This window comes from Tauraco erythrolophus, chromosome 5 (genome assembly GCF_009769465.1).
Source record: "Tauraco erythrolophus isolate bTauEry1 chromosome 5, bTauEry1.pri, whole genome shotgun sequence".
Taxonomy (NCBI): Eukaryota; Metazoa; Chordata; class Aves; order Musophagiformes; family Musophagidae; genus Tauraco; species Tauraco erythrolophus.
Genome location: NC_141469.1, coordinates 37,376,195 through 37,389,742, shown reverse-complemented (window position 1 = coordinate 37,389,742; position 13,548 = coordinate 37,376,195). Strand labels below are relative to the sequence as shown.

General features: G+C 35.5%; 1 protein-coding gene across 1 annotated transcript in view; it reads right to left on the bottom strand.

The window, feature by feature from the left end:
* The window catches only part of CPEB2 (cytoplasmic polyadenylation element binding protein 2), a 51,632-nt gene that overhangs the window by 30,999 nt on the left and 7,085 nt on the right, over positions 1 to 13,548 (bottom strand). The window contains exon 3 of the mRNA XM_086611709.1: positions 5,150 to 5,240. Coding sequence (XP_086467835.1) covers positions 5,150 to 5,240 — 91 coding nt within the window. The remainder of the gene's footprint in view (positions 1 to 5,149; positions 5,241 to 13,548) is intronic.

The window sequence follows — 13,548 nt, the reverse complement described above, 5'->3', positions numbered from 1 at the left end:
AATAAAATGCTTGCAAATAAATTTTAGTGGACCAGTTTATCCAGTAAATCCAGTTAAAAGTCTTGCTAATCCAAACCATGAGGAAAGAGTAACAAACTTTGTTTTAGCTACGTTTCTGTAATCTCATGTTACTCATACGGGCAAGGGAAATTTAAATTTTTTTGTAAGCTGCTTCTGAGCATGCAGATGTAGTTGTGCTTACTCACTTTTCAAGGGAAATTCATATCTACTTTTGGAAATGCATACTTTCTATTTCTATTTAAATAAACTGTTGGACGACTCTCCATATATTAAAACATTTGGGATAGATTTAAGTATAACAACTGCTTTAAACTTTGTTGACTCACAGTTTCACAAATTTGGTATTTCATATCTACTCTCCCTCTCTTTTTAAAAAAAGTCTTAAATGGTTGAATGAAGACACTGAGAATCACAAGTTCCTTTCTCATCTTCCTTTTTTTTTTCCCAAGAGATCTCCTGACTAGAAGAGAAAAAGCTTCCAAATTAAGCTTTTCCCAAACTACTTTAACAGAGCAGTGAATAGCTGAGGATTGCAGCAGTTTAAGAAAGCTCAGTTTTTGAATCAGCGTAGTTAAGGCAACAGCACAAAACCATGTTTGGACTACACCTAGTTACAGAAAGCCTAGATACTACACTTTGAAATGCTTGTGTAAGAATTATGTAAGTCATAATGAGGCCAAATGTGTTGTCTCTGATAGTCGATCTATTCAGTCAAATCAGTCCATCAGTCTTAAATATATTCTTGTATCATAAAAAGTTTCTAGACAGAAAGAGGAAACAATCTGTATTTACAATTTCAAAGCCTTTTATATGACTAAGAACAAAGTTTCTTCTTCTGTACTTTTTTGTTCAGCCTCAGAAACTTTTCTGAATGCAATTTGAATTACTCTAGGAAGCAATTGCGTAACTTTAAACCTTAGAGCTTCATAACACAAAACAAATTTCATTGAAAACAAAAGTTACCATATGCAAAGTAAGAAAACATTCTCTACGGTGTTGCTGAGTCACCAAGGCTTTTTTTTTACTTCACTGAGCATGCACCATCATGGTTGCTTTTAAAAGAAAGACATCTAACAGCTGAAAAGCTCAACTAAACCAATTTAAAGGGAAAATAAAACCACGAAAAAGCAAGACAGACTTCTAAGTGCATCAAGTTATTTTTTCCCCACAGAAAAGCCAAATAATAGTGTTTATTATTTACTACTAGCTATACAAAAATATACATTTGTGTAACTCTCCTAAAAAATTCTTTTCCCCCCTCACAAGGAAACAGAAGAAAAATTCAACACAAAGTTAATATTCCTTCTTGCTACTCTGACTAATACACCTATAGCTAATACAAAGTTCAGTACGGTCTTACATCTAGCTTGCAGAGCTGTAAGAGTTGGTCAGCAGACAGAAATGAATTGTAGACTGAGTACAGTACCAATACTCTTGCCTTACAAAAGACACACACTTATATTACATGGAAAATACCACAGTCTTTACTAAAAAGATGTTTAAAACAGTAGATAATAAATTTGATTAAATCACTTGCTCCTCAATTCTAGTACATGTTCCAGGCAAAATACAACCCTTTCTTCTAATTTTTTTCCGTGATCCATTTTGGCCTCCAAGTTTTCTACATCTTGACATAAAAAGCATCAGTATTTAGGGGAGGAGAAGGGAAACAAAAAAATCAAAGTACAAAAGAGGTATGTCTGGAAAAGAGTTATACTACCAATACCCGCGTATTTCAGGCTAATATTGTAATTCTTCTCCCAAAATAGTTTTAAGGGCTATTAGAAGAATAAAAAGGGTACTTTTAAGAATAATTATGTAAAAAATTATGAATTTATTTTAACTTTTATTAATTTTATCTTCAGTTTTTATTCCACTGATTGGATGGGGCAATCTTAAACTTAATGTCTTATTATGAAATGCATTTCAAGAAAGCTGCATGGGAAAGACTAGTTTTAATACAATCAGTATTTCTGCTGCAATGACTAGAGAAGTCAAGCATCTATTCCCTATTAGCCTACCTTGAAAAATGTCTTACTGAAAGCTAAGAATTACTTCTTTTCTTTTGATCACATCTGTAGTAATGACTAAACTTTGCCTAAGTGAAGCTGAAACTATGCATCTATAAACAATTTTTTGGCAGGCATAAACTTAGTTTTCAGTGAATCATATTTGAAATAACGCTTTTACAAATTTGTGAAAGCACAAGTGGTGGAATTTTACTTCCTTCTAAAACGGATCGTGAAATGTAAAACTTAAAAGCTGTGAGCGAATACACACAGTGTCTGTTCTGCATTGTGCAGAATCTGAGACAAGATGCTTAGTCATACGCCAGATATTGTAAGCAGCTAAATCTGAAACACGTGCTTAAAATTCCAGGGACTTTCATTTCACTGCTGTGGTCAGATATAAAAGATGCATTGTTTTTGTGTGCTTAGATTTACTTACAAACTTGTCATAAAAATATTCTCTAGTTACAAAATATTCTTTATTTACAATAAAGTCCATTATATATTAATAAGAACAACAAATAAATAACAATAATATTCTTAATCCTGTGCATTATATTAATCCCAGCAAATATGATGGGTTCTTAAGTAAATGTCGGATTTTCTGTGGTGAAAAGAAAAGCCACAGAGACTGAAATAACAAAATCAGTGTTTCACGGTTTGCAGAAAAAAAAAAGTTGCTAGGAAATTACACAAATGCCAACTAATGGTGACTAAACAGAAGAGGGGTAGGGAGAAACTACAAGGCTATCCTAGAATGTGATCTCTTCCCATTTCATCAGTAAAGAACATTTCCTGTGTCTTACTCTTAATAATATAATTGTTTCAGCTGAAGTAACTTCCAAACAGAAAAAAAAAATCTTAACCAATTTAAATAACAGCACGCAATTACTGTATTTAAATTCAGTTGGCATGTGCATTGTTCTCTGGCACTTGAACAAAAAAATGGATTTCCTTTGAATTCATCACTATCTATGACTTCCATCTGTCTTAGTTCAAACACAAAACTTAACAGAATTTTCACTGCAAGAGTATGATGCTGAAACTGTTAAAGAAAATATTTAGTTTCTTAACTGTAGACTGAAACCATATACTCACATCCCTAGAAAGCACAGAATAACTATAGAAATTTTACTAAGTTTTTCAAAAGTGTCTATGTATGAATCCAATTCACTTTAAATCGTTAAAGCTTTGTCTTGTCTTACTCTTGCTGAAAAAATATTATTGGAAAGACACTTTTAATCTATTGTATCACAATGAAATATGAAGAGATGAATAAAAATAAAAATGAGTCTTTTCTGTGCTCGCTCTGCCTCTGAACACTCTTCTACGTGATAAAGTCAAAATGACAATAGCAAGATGGCAGGGGGAAGAGAGCAACCACTTCCATTTGTCATGTCAGCCTGCATAGAAAAAAAGTGAACAAACCGACTGGTTTTCAGGAACGTGAGAGGTGCCAATGACAGTATATTGTGATAGAAGATCTGCATTCTCTAATTTTATGCCTAACAGTACCTTTTACCTTTTAATATCCTTCCTGATGGTAGCTTTGGGTTCAGATAACCGAAGCAATATTAGTCACCACCCGAGTGTGGCAAATTGAAGCAACAATGCTTTGAAACGGGGATGATCTAACTAGTTACCTTGTCTTTGATGACATAGGCATGCTTTTAGTTCACAGCAGTTACTACCAGGCTAACTGTACACAGGTTTCAACCCCTTTGTGTTACTTAGTAATATTTTGTAAACACGCAGAATAGACAGAAACTGAATTTAATAATGGACTTAAATGATAAAATTGTTACGACTGAAATTAATTCTCTGTAGGCAGTAAGAAATGAGATCAGATTTAAGAACATCTAAGAAAATTTAATTTTGGCTTCCACTCTAAAGAGGAGGAAAATTAACTGGCTAACTAAATGCTACCCACTTACTGATGCTTTGCAGAGATTTTCAGCTTGAAAAAGAACCACCACCATTTGGCTTTACAAAGTAAATTTTACAATACTATTACATGCTATCTGAATACTACAGGTGTTCCAATTGATTACAGATCTTAAAAAGAACCAGGAGCAGACCTTAGCAATGTGTCTTTCAAATTAGGAGAACACAAGCCCTTCTGTGCTAATGTAATAGTATCTATTAAGTCTAGGAGCCTCGAGAAATGAAGAATGGATGGGAGTAAATAATGATATAAAAAGAGAAGGGTTTTTTTTTAATTTTTTCAATTGCATCAATATTGAGACTTAACTTCTGCAAAGCAAGCCTGAAGTCTTGGATAATTTCAAAGTTAGATTGTGTTAGTCTAATTATAATGCCACAAATGAAGTAACATTTGATCAGGCCAAATAAAACGGCTTGGGGTCCCTGCCCCAAAGTTCAACAGTAAATGCCATCTGAGAATAAGCATGGAAAAATAGAATTCAAAAGAGTGAGTTTATGTATAGTGAATAGAGAAGTTAAAACTGAAGCCCACAAATGTTAACTGTATGCTTACTGATGTGGCCAAATGATTTGAACAGAGCCCAGAAGGGTAAGAGGAACCAGCATTCTAAAGACAAGTGTACTTCTGGACTTCCTCAGACAAACAGAAACTGAACAATTAGATGCATTATTATCCTCCAGGGGCTTTGGAAATATATTTGAAAGGACAACAACTGAATTTATCCATGAACTTAATTTTCTTTTCAGCTTTCACTGCAAAAAAAAAAGGGGAAAACTAACTGGCTAACACTAGTAGCGGTTTGATTCCCCTCCCACCCTCTCTTGGCTACCTCTAATAGAACAGTGTGTCTTCACAAACTGAGGTAGAACTTCCTACAGCAGACAAGTAAATTTCAATATTTCAAATAAAATTAACTATAAATATTTTGGGGGAATGGAGGGAAGGATAGAGCTGAGAGGGAGAAAAACCTATGAAGACACTAAGGCTTAAGTTTTAAACGACTGTAAACCAATGATTTCAGTAAAATACAGCTTGAGATTGACCTTTCATGTGAGTTGAAAACATAATTCATTAGCTACTTTAACATGAACCTAGAATCTAAATTAGTAATCAGTATTAACTGTAATATGCAGAATGGATGACCCTTTTTTCTTTATTTAGCATAATAACATACCTTTAAGTGGATCATGCTCTGCTCTCATAATGTCAATAAGGGAGTTTTCCAAAGAGTGCATATTCAGACTGTCATACATTCTATTTCGATCCTAAAAGAGAACAAAATCCTTAGTATTGGAATACAAATTCTGTACTTTTTAACAGGAAACTTGATAGGAAGACAAAAGCGCCTTCTAAAGGCTGTACGCTCAGACACTCTAGAGATAGACAATGATACAAGAGCTTAAGATACCTGAATTTATTAACAGTAAGTTTAATGGCATCCAAATATAAAACTAGAGATGCACTGTGAAGAACTCTTCTGTGTATGCACTTTGATAGCCTGTGACTGCCTGTTTCCTTCAGAAGAACTGCTGGAATCAGTTCTAGTGATCCACAACAGAGTTAAGCATCAGGCTGTTTAATGAAGGAGACAAACGTCTCTAAGAGCTCAATTTCATTTCATGCAGAAGTTAAATAATGAGTGGGGTGGGGAAGGACAGTCACCTCATATGAAAGGAAGCATTTTCTTGGTGCTTGGCTAAGTACCTTGCACGGGCACTCAGCCCCCTGCTGAGACTGCACTTCCTGGCTTCTGGGCAATTCATCTCAGACACTTCGCATACAAAGACTTGAGTTACAAATGGTCAGCAGTAAATGGTTAAAGGTTGGAAAATTAAAGCTAAACTATGAAAACAAAATGTCACAAAGCTTACTCATAGATAATCAGTCTCATAAAGAACAATTTTTTTTTGCACATGAAGATGAAGAAGAGTCACCATAATGTCTTACAAATATTTTCACTGAAGGTAAGAAAAATTATTGTAATAAATTATAAATGTTTTCACTGGATTTATGCTCAACTAAGACATTTTCTTCCATGTTTTCTAACACATCCAAGTTACAGAGATAGAAAAAATGAATTCTAACTTTTTTTTGTCTTTCTGGGATACCTTGAGATCCTGAAAATAGTTTGCACAAAATTTTGATCTCTTCTACTTGCAAGGCTTCTGCCTGGACTGTATTGCACTTAAAGGAATCCTATAATCATGCCTTAATTTTCTTGTCTTCTCCCTGGTTGCACTGTAGTAATCCAACAGAGTAGGACAAAATACACCACACACATCCCATGACCACTAAAATTCACTAAAGATGCAGCCAACCACTTAGTAAATATGCAATGGGGACAGGAGGTATCTGACCCATGCTCACTATGACTTTCCATGGCAGTTCAGCAGAACACAGATTAATTTCAAACTATGTCTCTCAGCAAACAGGTATTAAACAGTAAACTTTGAAATAGAGGTTTTCTATGAGTCAGAAACTGTGATTTGCCAACAGCTTTGCAAAACAAGCCATGATAAAACTAAGATTTTACTTTCATCTTTCTTAGAAAGTTTAGTCAACACAATACAATATTGGGATGAAGAGGGAAAAGTCTTTTTTCTAGCTCTCTCCCTCAAACTATGAAGAGCAATGGCTTCCTGTTGGGTGAGCAATCTGCTATTATGTTCATTTGATCAGATCCTTTATTTTCTTTTTGGACGCCCTTAGATAATTTTAATGATAAATTAAAAAAGCAGGTTTCTCTTGTCTCCTGCCACATCCCAGATCGAATGCCACTGAAGAGGTGATCTTCAACCTGGTTTGAGTGCAAACAAGGCACCAGTACTATTTCAGTTCGCAGCAGCCTTATTTTGGTACTGGTTGGCTTTCTTTCAGTTCTCTAGCTGTCCTGAGAAGCAGCAGAATGAAACTGAAGTGACTAATCTGCTTCCATGCCCTTGCAGGTTTGTTTCTCAATAGCACAATAAAAAGAGCCTGCTTACCATAGCAAACTTGCTTTCTATAGAGGGTGTGAGCAGTGACACAGCTAGATCTGTTCCCTGCTGTCCCTTGGCATTCAGAAGGTAACTCATCAGGATTTTTAATGAAGTCTTAAATTCAGCTGAAGTCAGTACTTGGTAGGTAGTAAGTGCTCTTGCAAAAAACAATGCTGAGTAAAAGAAAACAGCCTTTGCTACCTCTGTAGCTAATGGGAAAATTATTACTATTGGTAAACATCAGACTGAACTGTATAGGTGACTCTCTTTGTTACAGGCTCAATAAGTAAGATTTTATTTATTTTTTGATTGTTGCTATATACATATATACATATATGTTGAGGTAACACACGACTTATCTGGCAAGTGGTAGACTTTAACTTTGCTCTGGAAAGCAGAAGCCGGCAAGAAAGGGCTCCATCGTGGTTAATTCCTAAAACAGGCCCCACTTGGTTGTGGATCTTACAGAGAAATAGAAAAGTGGAACATGTAACATGCGTTTTTGATTTATTTGTAAACTGCTCCACTGGCTGACATGGTGCAATGATTGTAAACTCACTCTTGCATCATTCTGTTTGCAAGTTCTGTGCATCCAAAGTGAAAGGTCTTGTGCTGCTGGAAGCAGAAGAAAAACTTTTCCCATCCTCTGTACACCTTAGAAAGTTCATGTCTATAAAGCTAAAAAAAGAGGTTTGTTTCTTTGAATTGTATTAATTTCGGACAGTGAAAACATGCAATAGGCATGCACTGTACAATAGAAATATGTGAAGCAGGATTTAAATATGAAAACTGTATTCTGCTATCTCACTACCCACACCACACTATCCATTTGGGAGTTTGGGTAATATCTAAGTAATCAGTGCTTCAAACTTTTAACATCTATTCCAATTCACACTGATGAACTACATACCATACAGCAATGTTACCTGAAATTTAACTGTCTCCAAAAAACTAAGTCATTCTTTGGGTAAAAGGTTCATTTTAATCCTTTGTGCAACTAGGCTTTATAATGCTAAAACACTTTGTGCTCCCCAAATATGTACATCATATCTTTAAAAAGCACAGTTACCATCTATACAAATATGAAGCTTTCATTTCAAAACAGAACTTAGAAGTATTTCAATAATGTAGGTCACATCAGCAAAGACTTTCTAGAAAGTTGTGCTGTAGAAAAAGAGTCCACCATGGTTTGAAAGGGGACAGTTCTACTACAGCATGCTCTACTCAATCAGAAAACTTCTGCCGATTTTCCTCCATCTTTCGGACAAGCACAAAAAGTACTAACATTGAACATGATCGTTTTCCATGCACGTGGAAATAGTCCTAATTCTTGGGACTATGTAAAACAATCTTTAGTTTTGTTATTTCAACACAGCTGATAAGCAGTTATGTTCTAAACCAACCTGGAATTACCTTTAAACCAACATGGAAATAGTTCTGATTCTTGGGACTATTTCCATGTTGTTTCTAAAGTAGTTCCAGGTTGTTTTAGAAGATAACTGCTTATCAACCATGTTGAAATAATGAAACTAGAGATAATAGTACAAAAGCATTGATACATAAGCATGTATGTTAATACAAGTTTGTATCATCCTGACTCCAAAAGCCTTTTTTGTCAAGGCTGAATTCCTCTGAAGTATTTTGCATTTCCCTCACCTCTGTGGCTCATCAGTCCTGTGCTAAGCAGCAAGTGAACTCTTGCTGTGTCAGAGGTCTGTATCTCAGTGGAATGTCACAGCATAATGCTAGATTTTTTCCCCAGAGCCAATAGCTAACTTCTCCCAAGCACTACATATTCTCACACTAGCTTTTAATTCCTTTTTAACTGTATAAACATTTGAATCCTGCTTGACCTACCTTTCCAAACTAGAATCACAACTGCATTCATACACAGCAGAACTGAAAACTTTGTGTCCAGTTTTGGGCCCCTCGCTTTAAGAGAGATATTGAGCTCCTGGAGCGAGTCCAAAGAAGGGCAACTAAACTGGTCAAGGGGCTGGAAAATAAAACTTATGAGGAGCGGCTGAGGGAGTTGGGGCTGTTTAGCCTGGAGAAGAGGAGGCTGAGGGGAGACCTGATTACGGCCTATAAATACTTGAGAAAAGATGGTGGGGAGGTAGGGGAAGGGCTCTTTACATTAGTGATGGGAGATAGAACAAGAGGAAATGGGCATAAGCTTAGTCAGGGGAGATTCAGGTTGGATGTTAGGAAGTATTTCTTCTCTGAACGGGTTGTCAGCCACTGGAATAAGCTGCCCAGGGAAGTGGTTGAGTCCCCATCCCTGAATGTGTTTAAGAATAGGGTGGATGAGCTACTTGAGGATATGGTTTAATGGGGATTAGGGATGGTTGGACTCGATGATCTCTAAGGTCTTTTCCAACCTAGAAATCTATGAATCTATGAATCTATGAATCTATGAAAATCTGCTTACAGATTCAGAGGCATACAGCTAAGTGACAAATTCTCATCTCAACTTTGAAGTTAGGACTATGTAAGAAAGTTTACAGGAAAGGGATAACTATTTCTGAATTTTCACAAATTTACACAATATAGGAGAAGCATGAAGTATCCTGTCCATAGAATACGGTTAGTGCTAGAAGGACTTTTTGACAATGTCACGCAAAACACATCTACAAAGTGCGCATTTCAGAAGTTCTGCCTCTAGTCTAAACGTGGAATGCATGGGAGGAGGGCAGCCTTCTCTCAAGAGCAAGTTTTAACACTAAATTGCTGGAAAAATAATTTTTCTTGGCACAGGACTTCTAAATACATCAATGCAATTTATGCAAAGATTATCCTCTTTTGCAGAAACTTAGTGCAGTCACATTTCAAAGCTTGTGTATTGTCATTTACGCAGAGAGTAAATCCAAGGACAGAAACTATTAAACAGTGAATACAATTTTGCTAATCTTTAACCACAAACACTAAAAATAAATGTTCACAGTTAAGAAGTTAAATGACTTAGAATTTTGGACCAATCTGCAGGACTACTTGAAGTAAAAAATTAGACCTCTAAGATAGGTATTAAATTCAGTAAATGCAAATAGCTTTGAAATATGCTCCTTTATATGTCCCTTCATACTCTAAAGAAATGTAGCACCATCCAAGGGGGGCTGGCAGCAACTTAAAAGTCATAAAGCTTCTAGTCAGTTTCAAGTATGGTCTTAGCTGCAAAAAAGACTCTGTAGCTTTGACCTTGCTGAATTAACTTTGTCTTTTGAAAGCACAATTAAAGAAACTTTAAAAATCACCTTCCCAAACTAAAATGTTGAAAAGTTTCATTTTTTCACCTTAAAACGTGTTCTAAGACCAGAAACTGACAGCTGATTTAATACATGCACAGACTTAAAGTACCTGAATATAGAATTCAGTGTTAATGTTAGCAGTAATAACCTAATTAAGTACATTTTAGATTCTAAAATATCATCTTTGCTAACATCTAAACTTCAAGTCATACTCATTTTAGTGAAGGCATACTATAATCATAAGCCCCTGTTGAAACCATAACTAGTGTAAATGACAAGCTTAGTACAAAAACCTATGACAACTACAATTTTAGCTCTATAAAAAAGCAAGGAGGAAGGCTTAAAGTAGACACACGAAATTGCTTGGTTACTTTTTGTGGTGTCATTAGTGGTAAAGATGAACTATAATATCTGGTAGACATCTGTGAACGGTCAACCTGACAACAAAAGTGCTTTAAAATTAAAATGACACAATCAACTGTGTAAGCCAGCTAAACTGAGCCTAAAATGCAACAAGAGCAGGTCCTGTGGCAAAGACACACCTACTTCCCAACTACATTAAGCATGTAAAAACAAACAAAAAAATCCCAACAGCATGTACTGTACTTATACTGGAGTACTTTAGCTCAAGAACATACATTCATAAACTGGAAAGAAACCAGACACATTATGGAGATGATTAAAGGCTTGGCAAGATTGATTTATGAGGCAAATCTAAAAGATTTGTATATTAATAGCATCAACAAAATAACTAAAAGAACAATTAGACATTTGAAAGGGAAGTTGTTATTCAAGTTTTAGGTTCTTTTGGTCTTCTGAGTTTGTTTTTGGGTGTCCCTCCCCCCCCACCCTTTCACACTCCTCTCCCCTAATCTAGAAATATCTATACAGTCTTGAGTACTTAAATGCAAATATATCAGACCACATGGTAAATGTACTTTTGGACAGGTCTTAGATGAGAAAACATTCATTTTAATTTAGAGAACAACTGTGCTTTGGCAGACAGAATGAGGTGAGATACACTACTTGTGTATACATCACTGCTACACTATCACGGCCGCTAAATATTTTTGTTGAATTTTACTCTGATTTTGACTTGCATTAATAGAATGAGATGTGTAACTAAAGCAAATTTCAATAGTAGTAGAGAATTCTTAGTTAATAAAAAGTCATAAAAAACATTTGTATGGTAAGCCCCACAAACTTTCCGGTACTTGATTCCTTTGAATCATTCATCTGTGCAGCTCTCAATACTATTTATATACAAACATATTGATGCTGAAGTTACAAGTGTGGCAGCAGACCATTTTCTCCAGTTATAGGTATCCCCAGTATGGTCCTCAGACACAAACAGCTGGTTATGTATGTTATTTAATCAGCCCCAGGTAATCAATGTACTGCATTAAAAATCCTGAAGACACTGTTCTGTTGCAGGTATTGCCTTAGTAAAAATAAACTGGTAAAGCCTGGCTTATAAATCAGTGTTTGGACAATTACACTAGGCTGAAGGCTTAGAGAACTTAGCAGCTAGATACTCCCAGCAAGTTTAACATGAACTGCCAGACACTCAGCACTTCTGAAGAAATAGGCCACCTATTCAGGAGTCTAAATACGGCATTGAGAACCCAACTTTAGCAATTTGCTTTTCATCTAATATTGACTGGTATTTATACCATCCGGATTAGCCCTTTAAACTGTTAAAGTACATTTATGAAAGGGTACTAAAGGTGACATGTTGAGAATCTGAAATCCTCCGAATGGAAGTGATTGTAAGACAGAAGCAACATGACGGCAGTTTAATTTAAATATCCAAAACTTGCACCTGTTTTGACGTACAGTCTTAAAACTCATTTTGCTTTGTAAGTGTTTTGTTTTCTTTGAAAACTTTAGCACATTTCAGAAATAGAGAATGAAAAATATGCATTTGTGAGAGATGGTACCTTACCATACAAAGCCCCAGTTGGAGAGCTATATTCAAATACAGAAGAATAAGGCTCAGCTTTTAGGACCACAAACATTGCACATACTGTTTGTTTGAACAAACAGGAAGGACAAATCAAGGTGAAAAACACCCAGACATGCAGTGTATTTCCTTAACTCAAAAGAGAGTCAGAAACTAAATTCATACTCACAGAATGCAGTGTTTTTACCAGAATGGAAACAGTTGAACAGTGAAGTGTGTAACACGGAAGTGTATTCTTAAATTGTTATAATAGGTTTTAGTAAGTTTATTTGCAAGATATTGAGAGATTGAACTTGCAATCAAAATAGGGTTAGCAGACACTGCAATTTAAAAAAAAATAATTAGAAATGGCTAATTATTTTCCTTACGCAAGGAATATAAATGAAAAAAACGAATACAAAAAACACTGATCTCTGTGCTTGTGTTTTGGCCACAGAAATACCTGAAGCATTTTTTTTCGGGGGGGGAGGGGGGGGAAACCAGTATCTGGGGTTAGAAATATATTTTTAACTTTGCCCCCTATATTTTTTTTTTTTGTACTTTAGATCAGGGAGTAAGAGAATATCCATACTGTCTAACCTTTTGACATGCAACATAAGTGCCTCAACTGCAATTGCAGGGGCTGTATATGGCCAGCGGTGCCAGGTATGTTCTTCTAAAGAATTAGATTATCTAAATAAGGAGCCTAGATTCTCTCTAAGGAGAGAGAAGTAGGCTCCTCAATTAAATGCTTAAGTTAGATGGTGTGAATACCTGACAAGGTTTCTAATTATTCCTTAATGATTTCAGTACAAGGCAACAATCCTTTCCCTATATGAAGTATCTATAACAGTGCAAGCTGTGTGACAGAACTTAAACTTGCAGACTTGCCTATGAAAGAGTTTTAAGTGATGCAGTTTGTGTTATCTTAAAAGCCTGAAAGAATAAAAAAAGGCTCCTTACAGTGAGTCACATAAGAAAAACTTGGCTATTGGCTTAATTTTCTCACGTTTAAATCAATGTTGTCATGATGTTTAACTACTTTTATTTAAAAACAAAACAAAAACTCTTGAACTTTGCAAGATTCCCCTGAGAGATGTCCTTCCTAACTGCTGTAAGCAGAAGCAGCTTTGCCGTAACTAATGTGGCCACTGTGAATTCAACTTCACATGAGCTATGTTTCAGTTTTAACTATGAAGTACAGAAAATCTGCTTTCATCCCTTAAGTAATACGCATAATTACTTACTCAGTTATCAGTAATGGCATTCATTGTCACTGCTATATTAGTTTAATGCCAAGAAACATTTTTTTCATCAAAATTGATGTCAGTTCTGTACTGGGAACCATCCATCAATGCAAACACCAAAGAATAAAGAAGTTTCATGAAAGGTTAAAGCTTTGAATTTG